The sequence below is a fragment of the Hypanus sabinus genome, chromosome 16 (assembly GCF_030144855.1).
Source record: "Hypanus sabinus isolate sHypSab1 chromosome 16, sHypSab1.hap1, whole genome shotgun sequence".
Classification (NCBI taxonomy): Eukaryota; Metazoa; Chordata; class Chondrichthyes; order Myliobatiformes; family Dasyatidae; genus Hypanus; species Hypanus sabinus.
This window is the reverse complement of record NC_082721.1, coordinates 48,098,043-48,110,610: the sequence shown is the minus strand read 5'-3', so window position 1 is coordinate 48,110,610 and position 12,568 is coordinate 48,098,043. Positions and strand designations below refer to the sequence as shown.

Sequence of the window (12,568 nt, the reverse complement as noted above, 5' to 3'; positions counted from 1 at the left end):
AGTCACAAGATACCCAAGGGGTATGTAACACTGGGACTATTTTTATAAAGTCCATGACAACCATTATGTATTCATTCAGATCCTCTGATAAGCCCTTGAACACGGCCCAGTCTGCTGATTGAAAGCCATCCTGTAGCCGCTTTTCAACCTTTTGCGACCACCATTTTGTTGTCCTTTTCTCTGGAGCCCTTCTCTTTAGTTTCTGCCTGTATGCAGGTAAGAGGACAGCCAAGTGATTAGATTTCCCGAAACGCAGTCTGGGCAAGGAACGGTAGGCAGTCCTTAGCTTAGTATAGCAATATAGCAATGCTGGGCCCCCTGGTGTTGCAGGCTATATCTGGCAGATATTTCTTCAAACAAGTCTGATTGAATTCCCCGACTATAATTTGAAATGCATCAAATGATAACAAGCCCCTTGTGAAACTTCTCCACTTTGCCATTTCTTAGGTTGGGAAGTGGTCTCCTACAATCCCACAACCCAACAAAGGACACAGCTGAGAAACATCACAAGAGTTGTTGTAACAATTGCCCAGAAGGAAGGGATTTTTTTAAAAAAATTGAAAAGTTACACCCAGCCATCTTTTATGGCAATTGTGTGGGCTACCATCTTCATAAAGTTTGTTCCAAATACTCTGCACACATTTCAGGAGTGAATAGATACCCTAGCTCTTCTTAGGGTTTCAATCAACTAAGCATGGGTTCCCAATCTGGGGCACTGAAGGACTGTTGCTGGCACAAAGGCTAAAAGATTCATCTTCACTGGCTGGTAGGTGGGATGGGGGAGGGGTTAATTTCCATCAATCCACAGGGTTATCAAAATGAGGCAGAGATCCATCACAGCAGAAATGTCCAAAGTGGAGCTAATGATGACTGTACTTCAAACAGACATTGTTTTGACTGAAACACTTTTGAATGGTCTGCAGACGTTGAAGGTGTAAAAGTCAACTAACACTGACCTTTTCCTGACTGAAGAAACAGAAGCAATGTATATCACAAAATAAATTTTATTTGTTAAAATGAAAACTATACTTCTTTGCACATGAATTTTCTCTGCCATTGTTTCTGACTTATCAGTCCACAACTCAAAGTCTACTAAGTTTGTTCTTGAATTACTAACTTGAACGCTGGATATCACTAGATTATTTGTGTTATACTAAGGTACTCAAAATGTGCAACATAAAATCAACACAAAGGCAACACAAAAATAAAAAATGGTGGAAATACTCAGCAGGCCAGCTTACATTTGTGGGAAGATAAACAGGGCTAATGTTTCATCAGAACTGAAAAAGGTGGAAGAAGCTTGAAGTTACATGGAGGGCAGAAGAGGATGCATTTCTGATAGGGTAAAACCAGTGACCATGGAGTCTTAGCAATAAACAGGGTTAACTGTTCAGTAAGTTAATGGGAGAAGCTAGCAGGTGAGCATATAAATGAAAGAAACGAGGCAAAAGAATGTAGGAGTTGTGAAATGCAGAGAACAAACCCAGCAGGTATATTCTCCAATCTCCTAGAAAAAAGGAGAATGGCAAAAAAATAAGCTGAGCTAATACTACATAGGCTGCCTAAACTACATGCAGTCTGATCTGCTGAGTATTTCCAGCATAAGCAGTATTAAAAAATATTTTCATTAATACAATGACATATATTTCATATTTCTCATGAAATAAGTATAATAGGTAACATCAAACCCAGCCACTTCTTTGAAAAACAAATTCATGCAGAGAAAAAACAAGTTAAGAGAGTTGTGTTTTGATTACAGATTTGGCTTTGGGAAATATACGTAACTGCTTTAATGCAGTAAAATTACATGACAGATATTTTCCTAAAGGTTTGTCACAGCCAAGTCAGTTCCTAACTACAAGATTACAACACAAGTACAGCTGGCACAAACAAGATTGTTGGTGGTTTATGTGCAGCAAATCATTGCTGATAATATAACATCTGGAAATTCATTGGTTTAATAAAAATAACATTTGGATTTTTAAAGTACCTTCTGGTTAATCTTCTAAAATGTGTTAGTGTTCTCATTTCACTAGCAGCACTGAAGACCATGACAACTAGAAAGTTTGCCGATTCCACCCAACTTCGCATAATTCTCTGGCTGCACTTTTATGTATATAGTGCCTCAAGAACAGAAGTTTTCTACGGTACCCTTGCTAATGTTTACCCCTTAACAGCATTACAAACATATTATTGGTCATTTTTCAGAAAGTGGAAGTGATAGCTTGGGTGTGTAATTGGCCGAAGAACAAGAGACAGCCAGCAGTGGGAATTAGGACTACTGCTATTTTTGCTGTATACAAGTGACTCGGACATGTAAAATAACCACAATTTCAAAGCTCTTCAAAAAACAATACATAATGTGGCCATGTAATAATGAAAGAAGCACACTGTTCCAAGTGAAAGACAGATTGTGAAGTTGACTAATATAAATCATCACTCATAATCGGAGACAGATGCATTTTAAGAAATCCAAATGGAGAGGCAGTAAAATCTAAAAAGTAACAATTTGAGATGGATGCGAGCACACTGACACTTGTGAGAGATATTCGCTAACTCTGAGAGACCGTAAAATGTACAACGTGGTTCTGTAAATATGGCATTGAATAAATTCTAAACCTCTACAAATCTAGTCAGCTGTCAGAAAATTAGTGTCCTTTATCAAAACGTACAAAGCCACAGTGGTGAGTCAACAAGTTGGGAGTGTTCTTTCTATAGTACAGAAAGAGAAGGGAAGACCCAACAGAAGTATTAGATTTAGACAAAAGATTTATGATAAGTGGCAGAAAAATTTCCTGTTGCCAAATAGGGTGATGAAACCAGATTCTGTTGGAACTTTCAAAAAAGTGGACAATTATTTAAAGAAGACGTGCAGCTATAAGGAAAAAAAAATGAGGCATGGGACTAAATTAGACCATACTTTCAAAGAGCCCACTCAGAACGACAAGTTAAATAGTCACCTTCTCTGCTGTAATATATATGGAACATTGCTCTGTGTAGATCAGCTTTCTATATTACAACATATAACTTCACTTTAATTATTTACCAACAGCAATAAAGAATGTCATGCAATGGTAGATGCACACTGAATGCAAATTCCATTAATTTCACCAAATGGAATGCAGTTCCACGGCAGCATCTCAACTCAACATAATCTCAAGTTGGGTAAAAAATTACTTGCCTAGATACATAGCTAATTATCACCTAAGATGAAACATAGCCTGTTTCTACCACAGTCTCAGTTATTTGTTGCTTCACCGTCTGCACTCCAATCCACTGACTTTCATTCACTCTTCTCTGCTCATGTACCTCACTGCATTCATTTCTTTTTTTTCCTCCCCCAGACATTCTGTGGCTCCCTCAACCTTTTTTTTTTAAATTTGTTCCTCCTTAAGAAAAGAAATTGGCCAAAATAAATCCTTGCTTGCCATCCAGAGAGATGCTGGCTTATCTCTGATCAAGTGTCATATACCCACATTTGTTCTGCATCTTCAATTAATAATTGACCAAAATCATCTGTTTGTGATAGGAGTCCCAGAGATCCACTGCCCTTTGGAGTAGTGATTCTTACACAATCTTTTGTAAAGTCTATAAGGCACAGCATCAGCTACAATTTTGCTGAACAGTCAAATAGGTTTTTAGGACCATATTACCTTTTCCTACTGCTTTTGTTTATATCTTAGACTCCACGACCAGATTTTTGATTTCCTAAACCCAAATCTCTCTGCTTCCATATGGTCTTGAAAGTTTTATGAAGGTATAATGACAATCTGAGTCCCCAGAAGTTCAACCCTGTTTTACACAAGCTCTCCATGCAATTTAACAGAGTATAGGCATTATTCTGGTAAGTACATACTGACCATTGCCAAGACCAAAGATCTATTATAAGCCATGATGTTCAAAACTGTGTAAAGTGCACCATATGTTCTCATATAGGACTTTATACAGTTGTAGCATAACTTTACTTCATTTTGTATTTCAAATCTCTCAAAATGGCATACACTCTATTTTTCATTTGTGAATATCTCGGGTATACCGTGGGTTATCTTATGACTGTTTTATGACCATGATGTAATTGAGTATCTGGTGAGCATGATGTAATGGTCTTGTGATGGTGGGGTGATGTAATTTCTCACCAGTGTGAGCTCACATTATGTAATTTTCCCGCCAGTGAGAGGTCGTATGTTTCAACAGGTATAAATGGTATAAATGCCTTGCTGTGACGCAGGTTAGTTTGTTGTTTAATTCATCAGTTACTCCGTTATGCTGCGTATTCGTCTCATGATGCAGTTTTGTTTTAAAGTTTTTCTATCTTAAGTTTCAAAGGCTATTGCCGGCAGTCTTGCCACAACGCTGCCAGTTTTAGTCCAATCGGAGAGTGAAGAATTTAGCAAAGTAGAGAGACTCGGACCGAGTAAAATTGGTGTCGTCGGCAGTAATACAGGGTCGACCTTATTGAATCTTCGTTCAAGGAATTAGTAACCTGCATCCAAGATAATCCCTGCTAAAAGAGCAGAAAGGATTGGGGCAGTGTTACTCGTCAAGGAAAAGGTCAGTTCTTTTTTTATTTCCTTTGTCATGAATCCTTCAGGTAAGGCATATTTCGGCTGGGATTAGCAACAACGTCTTGGCGTCGAGGAATTCATTACTTCAGGAAAGTCTCTCCTAACTGACTGCGTAAATCATTTGGACTTACCACTTTTAAGAACTGTGTTCACACTTATCGCTTTAAGACTGTGTTCACATTTATCACTTTAAGAACTGTTCGAGTTGCCATATAGCAGTTAACTTAAGGTTAAGTTAATTGTTTGTTTACCTTTCATTTGTTGTTGAGCTGAGTTTAAATAAATGTTTCTTGGTTTATAAAAAACCTGTCTCAATTCTATATTCATTGTTGCCGTACCATAACATATTTTGTTTATTTTCTGTTCAAGACACTTTAATAACCTAGTTAGATGGAACCAACTTTCAAGTTTCTTTGTATCTCCATTATTTCTATGCAGTGAAAGCATCAAAGATTAAATGTTTTAGGTCAAAAGTACTTGTATTACAAATATATGCATTTAATTATTTCACAAAGAGAACAGTCTCTTGGAAAGGCACAAACCTTTCACTACTGATGAAATATTTTTGCAATGCAGTTACTCTTGTAAAAATGTTGTAATATAGTTACCAATTAGCACAGAAGAGTATATATTTTTTAAGAGATATTAATCAATATTAGAATGATAAGTTATTGCTCTTCTTCATTAATGCCTCTAAATGTAAATGCCTTTACATTTCCCCAGAGCTACAGTTCACCCACTCAGATTCAATTACTTTAAATTTTATAATTTGTTTGGTGGTTTCTGTTTTACATAAATATGTTATTCAAAACAAGATACCTCAAAACTCAATCACCAAACTCCAAATACGCATTATTTATCATTTATTCGATGAAAGGATCAGACTTCCGACACAGTTAACATTTGCATAAAAAATAAGAATACTCACGGCCTGTGTTCTCAAACAATACTTTGTCATTTAGTCCGAGTCTCAGCTCTGGCATTCCTGACAGGAACACTCGCATTTTGATGGAGCCCACAATTTCACTACGTAATACATTTCCATTAGCACTTACCTAGATTGGGAGAAAGGAAGATTATCTTGACTAGAGAACAGTTTCTCGTGGCTTTCCACTTCAAACAAAGTGCATTCAATAACATTCTAAAATTCTTAGAACATCGGTGACTTATTGATTACATTTTTTCAAATATTCAAATGTTTGGCTACCTTCAGAAAGTTCATCATATTAAGAAGCTTCAACAATGAAAATGGCAATTTTTTTATTCACCATGTTTTCAGTTAAGGGTTAATTATTACTGCAACTAATTTCTCCAGGATGATAATTTTATTGCTTGCATAGCCTTCTCTGGAATGACATGATTAAATTATGAGTAAGAAAATAACCCAGGCTTGTAAATGATTGTTACAGAATGTATTTTCGTACAGTAAACATGGGAAGATCAAACAAGGAGAGAGAGTTTAACGTACATTTTGTACTAACTCACTAGAAACGTCTACAGGAATGAACTAAAAACAATACATTGTCTTCCTCTACTGCTCCATTCACTAAGTTTATACATCATACAAAGCTCTTCGGCTCAAAGAATGAGATGTATAACAAGTAAAGAAGAAATTGACAAGAGTTTGACAGACTGGGGCAGAAAATGTGAATCAGAATCCGAATTGGGTTTATTATCACCAGCACGTCAAGAAATTTGTTAACCTTAACAGCAGCAATACAATGAAATACGTAATAAATATATGAATTACAGTAAATATATATATTAAATAGTTAAAATTAAAATTAATAGTGCAAAAATAGGGGAAAAAAATGTGATGTAGTGTTCATGGGTTCAATGCCCATTTAGAAATCAGATGGCAGAAGGGAAGCAGCAGTTCCCGAATTGATGAGTGTGTGTCTTCAGGTTTCTGTACCCCCTTCCTGACAGTAACAATGAGAAGAGTATTATTACTGGGTGATGGAGATCCTTAACAATGGACATCACCTTCCTGAGGCACTGCTCCTTGAAGATATCTTGGCTACTTCAGGGGCTAGTACCCATGATGGAGCTAATTTTACAAATTTCTGTAGCTTCTTTCGATCCTATGCAGTAGCCCCCAACATCACCACCCCCCCCCCATACCAGATGGTGGTGCAGCCTGTCAGAATGTTCTCCACAGTACATCTGTGTAAGTTTGAGCATTTTAGGTGACCAACAAGATCTCCTCAAACTCCTAATGAAATACAGCCACTGTCTTTGCTTTCTTTATAACTGTATCAATATGTTGGGACCAGGTTAGATCTTCTGAGATATTGACACCCAGAAACTTGAAATTGTTCAATCTCTCCACTTCTGATCCCTCCATGAGGATTGGTTTCTGTTCTCTCAACTTACCCTTTCTGAAGTCCACGATCAGCTCTTTGATCTTACTGATGTCGAGTACAAGGTTGTTGCTGAGACACCACTTAGTTAGTACATCTTGCTCCTGTACACCCGCTCATCTCCATCTGAGATTTTGCCAACAATGGTTGTATCATCAGCAAATTTATCGATGGCATTTAAGCTATGCTAGCCACGTGGTCATGGGTATAGAAAATAGAGCAGTGGGGTAAGCACATATCCCTAAGGTGCACCAGTGTTGATCATCAGCAAGCAGGAGATATTATTACCAATCCACACAGATTGTGGTCCAGTTAGGAAGTTGAGAATCCAATTGCAGAGAGAAGTACAGAGGTCCTGGTTCTGTAGCTTTTTGATCAGGACCGAAGGACAGCATCCTGACATAGGTATTTGCATTTCCAAATGATCCAAGGCTACATGGAGAACCATTGAGATTGTGTCTGCCAAAGACCTATTGTGGCAATATTCAAATTGTAATGGGTCCAGGTCCTTATTGAGGCAGGAGTTGATTCCAGCCATGACCAACCTCACAAAGCATTATTTGTGAGCATTTCATCACCACAGATGTGAGTGCTACTGGATGGTAGTCTTTAAGGCAGCTCACACTACTCTTCTTGGGCACTGGTGTAATTGTTGCCCTTTTGAAGCAGATGGGAACTTGCGACCACAGCAGTGAGAGATTGAAAATGTCTTTGAATACACCCACCAGTTAGTTGGCACAGATTTTCAGAGTTTTATCAGGGGCTGTCAGCTTGCGACCATTCACCCTCCTGAAAGACAGCCTCCATGACAGAGATCACAGGGTCATCGGGTGAAGCAGGATCTTCACAGCTGTAGTTATAATCTCAATTTCAAAGCAGGAATAAAAGACATTGAGCTTGTCTGGTAATGAAGCATCACTGCCATTCATGAGGTTGGGTTTTGCTTTGTAGGAAGTAATGGCTTGCAAATCCCACCAAAGTTAACATGTATCCAATGTTGCCCCAACCTTGCTTAGAATTGTTTCTTCCCTCTTGAAATAGCCATCAGTAAGTCGTACCTGGATTTCTTATACAGACCTGGGTTGTTAGACTTAAATGCCACAGATCTAACCCTCATCAGATGATGAACCTCCTGGTTCATTCACAGCTTTTGGTTTAGGAACGTACTGCAAGTTTTCATAGGCACAAACTCATCCATGCAGGATTTAATGAAGTCAGCAAAAACTGTGGCATCTTGACCCACATTTGAAGATGAATCCCTGAATACAGTCCAGTCCACCAATTCAAAGCAGTCCTCTAAACACTGCTGTGTTTCCCTTGTCCATACCTTCTTGATCCTCACTACTGGTGCTGCAGTCTCAGTCCCTCCTATATCCAGGAAGTAGAAGTACAGCCAGGTGATCAGACTTTCTGAAGTGTAGATGTTGAGTAACACGGTAAGCACTCATGATGATGGTATAAAAGTGGTCCAGTGTGTTGTTTCCTCTGGTACTATAAGTGATTTGTTGATGACAATTATTTAGTGACTTTTTCCAGCTGACCTGGTTAAAATCACCCAAAATGATCAAGAAAAATAAAGGAAAATCACAGAACAAATCCAGAGTTAGTAAAATCTCTAAATAAAAAAAAATCAAACTTTAACTGTCTTTATTTGACTGCATGGAGCTTTTACTGTCATAGAGCACCCCAGCACATGTAGTCTGTGCCGAACTATTTTTCTGCCTAGTCCCATCAAACTGCACCCGGATGACATCTCTCCATCCCCCTTTCATCCCTGTACCTATCCAAACTTAACTGAAATTTTGCAACTGATCACCCATCCTATCACTTTCACTGGCAGCTTGTTCCACACTTGTTTTTGTTGTAGGAAAGCAGCATCCATCTTCAGGGACTCTCACCACCCGGGTCATGCTCTCTTTTAGCTGCTACCATTATAAAGATTGTGCTTGACCCTCAGGACTCACACCACCTGGTTCAGGAATGGTAGCTACCCCTGAACCATCAGGCTCTTGAACCAAAGGGGTTAACTTCACTCAACTTCATTTACCCCATCACTGAAGTGTTCCTTCAACCTACGGACTCACTTTCAAGGACTCTTCATCTCATGTTCTTGATATTTCTTATTTATTTTTTTTTTCTTTTGGTATTTGCAGTTTGTTATCTTTTGCACATCGGTTGTATGCCCAGTTGGTGCAGTCTTCCATTGATTCTATTATGGTTATTGGTCTTATTGAGTATGCCCACAAGAAAATAAATCTCAGGGTTATATGATGGCATATACGTACTTTGACAATAAATTTACTTTGAACCATCCTCTCAGTGAAGAAGTTTCCCCTTAAATGTTTTACCTTTCACTCTAAACTTATGACCTCAGGGCTGTGTACTAAGTCCCTCCTTTACTCCCTGTATACCCATGACTGTGTCACCACCCATAACTCTAATCTGCTAACTAAATGCGCCGACAACACTACATTCATTGGCCTAATCTCAAACAATTACGAAGCGGCCTACAGGGAAGAAGTCATCTCTCTGACACAGTGATGTCAAGAAAACAACCTCTCCCTCAAAGTTGCAAAAACAAAGGAGCTGGTTGTGGATTACAGGAGGAATGGAGACGGGCTAACCCCAATTGACATCAGTGGATCTGGGGTTGAAAGAGTAAACAGCTTTAAGCTCCTCGGCATCCACATCACTAAGGACCTCACGAGAAATGTACACACCAGCTCTGTGGTGAAAAATGTACAACAGCGTCTCTTTCACCTCAGACGGTTGAGGAAGTTCAGTATGGGCCCCCAAATCCTAATAACTTTCTACAGGGGCACAATTGATAGCATCCTGACTGGGTGCATCACTGCCCGCTATGGGAACTGTAGCTCCCTTAATCACAGGGTTCTGCAGAGAGTGGTGTGGACAGCCCAGCACATCTGTAGTTGTGAACTTGCCATGATTCAGGACATATACAAAGACAGGAGTGAAAAAAGGACCTGAAGGATCATTGGGGGCCCTGAGTCATCCCAACCACTGTCTATTCCAGCTGCTACCATCCAGGAAACGGTACCACAGCATAAAAACCAGGACCAATGGGCTCCAGGAGAGATTCTTCCACCAGGCATCAAACTGATTTGAGTGTATTTCTATGTTATATTGACTGTCCTATTTATTATAAATTATTATGATTGCACGTTTGGATAGAGACATCATGTGAAGATTTTTACTCATGCTGTAGGCAATAAAGTCCTCACTTATTCAACCTGTCCCTATAGTTCAGTTAATTTAGATATACTGCAGACTGTCCTCTCATCAAAACCATTAATATACTGTAGATTGTGAAATAACTGGAGTTTCAGCACTGGTCCCAATAGCATTTCACATGTTATAACATTGCAAACTGAATAGGATTCATTTATTCCCATTCTTGTTTTCTATCCGTTAACAAAAATGCAGACAGTAGCTTATGCCAGTTCTCATTTTGTTTAAAAACCTCTTGAGGCTTCTTAATAGTTTATTGAGTCCAATTACACTACATCCATTGGTTCTCCAGCCCCTCATCCATTGTGCAGATGAAGACACTAATATTTCTGCCAAATGTAATTCCCTTTCATAAACCGACATTGAATCTTTCTCATCCTTAGTACCCAAAACCCATCAAACTATTTCTTTGCAATAGATTCTTGCACCTTCTCGACTCCTGCAGGCCCTCTGAGTCTATAGTTCTCCGTTTCTTTTTCTCTCCACTCTTCCTTCTTAAACTCTTGAGATCACATTTGTTCCCTTCCAATCTTTACAAACTGTTCTAGAGAATACGGAATTTTGGAAAACAACATGCATCCCCTCCACCCATTTCCACCACTTTCATATCTGTGGGATGCAAGGTTTCTGAAATTAGATAGGTGAACTGTCAGCACTGATAGGAACATATGAATATAATCCAATAGCTATTACAGACATGTGGTTTAAGGGTGACCAACACTAGGTGCTCAGTATTCCAGACTGGAGTTGTCCAAGCTGAACTGGGAAAAAAAACTAGAGACAGGTCAGTAGATGAACAATGGCAGTTAATCAAATAGCCATCTCAAAACACTCAGCAGGTATTTTTGCCCAACTAGAAAGGAGTACAATCTGTGGTTAACAAAGAAGGTTTTGATAATGTTAAATTGAAAGTGGCAAGAGCTTATGGTAGGCTAGAGGACTAACCATCAAGACTAAAAATTCGTAAGAGAGAAAATTGATTTTGAGAGAAAACTTATGTGCAATACCAAAACAAACAGAAGGAATTTCAATGGGAATGTAAAGAGGAAGGCAGCAGCTAAAGTAGATATGGGACTGCTTGAGAATGAAATTGGTGAATCAATAATGTGCAACAAAGAAATGGCAAATAAATTAATTTTGCATCCGTCTTCACCATAGACAGCACTGCAAATGTCTTCAAAGTAACAGATGGGGTTAATTTCAACTAACATCAAATACTTCTACAGAGGAAGTATCGAGAGCATCCTGAGCAGCTAATCACTGCCTGGTTCGGGAATTGCACCATCTCAGATCGCAAGACTCTGCAGCGGATTGTGAGGTCAGCTGAGAAGATCATCTCTCTTCCTGCTATTACAGACATTTACACCACACGCTGCAGCTGCAAAGCTAACAGCATTATGAGGGACCCCACGCACCCCTCACACAAACTCTTCTCCCTCCTGCCATCTGGCAAAAGGTACCAAAGCATTTGGGCTCTCACGACCAGACTGTGCAACAGTTTCTTCCCCCAAGTCATCAGACTCCTCAATACTCAAGAGTCTAGACTGACATCTACATCATTTATTGTTATATTGTAATTTTGTATTATATTGTGCCTATTGTCTTGTTTTTTAATTATTATACTGTCATGCACTGTTTTGTGCACTTTATGTAGTCCTGTGCAGGTCTGTAGTCTAGTGCAGCTTTTATGTTGTTTACGTAGTCCAGTGTAGCCTTGTGCTGTCTCACATAGTCTAGTGTTGTTTCATGTAGCACCAGGGTCCTGGAGGAACATTGTTTGATTTTTACTGTGTACTGTACCAGCAGTCTATGGTCGAAATGACAATAAACTTGACTTGACTTGAAGAAAATCTCAGTCACAAGATATGAAGTATCAGAGAAACTCAGGGAACTGAAGATGGAAATATCACTGGGACCCAATAGGCTAGATCTAAGGGTTTTAAAGGAAGCAGTTACAGTGATAGTAGTCCCTGCCCTGATGAAGGGTCTCGGCCTGAAAAGTCCACTGTTTACCCTTTTCCATAGGTGCCTAGCTTGCTGACCTTCTCTAGTATTCTGTGTGTGTTGCAGTGAGAGGAGTCTCTCTGGTTGAATTTTTCAAAACTTACTAAGTCATGCATGAAACCGGAAGCTTGCATGTCACTTCTTTGTTCAAAAAGGGAAGAAGACAAAGGGTGGGGAAGTAAAGGTAAATTAACATCAACTATTTGTAAGATACTAGTTAATAATCAAAGAGGAAGAAATCATTTATGAAAGCTGAATAAAACTAAACTAGTCAAACAGTCTTATGAAAGGTAAATCATGTTTGACAAATTGGTTTGAATTCTTTGAAGATGTGACTGAGAAAGTTAATCATGGGGAGTCTGTAGATGTAATTTAATTAGGTTTCAA

At 38.9% G+C, this 12,568-nt stretch overlaps 1 protein-coding gene across 3 annotated transcripts in view; it reads right to left on the bottom strand.

Moving 5' to 3' along the window:
* ap1m1 (adaptor related protein complex 1 subunit mu 1) overlaps window positions 1–12,568 on the bottom strand; it is a 146,150-nt gene that overhangs the window by 83,588 nt on the left and 49,994 nt on the right. For all 3 annotated transcript variants that reach the window (XM_059991693.1, XM_059991694.1, XM_059991695.1), the window contains one exon: window positions 5,494–5,620. In XM_059991693.1, the coding sequence (XP_059847676.1) occupies window positions 5,494–5,620 (127 nt within the window). The remainder of the gene's footprint in view (window positions 1–5,493; window positions 5,621–12,568) is intronic.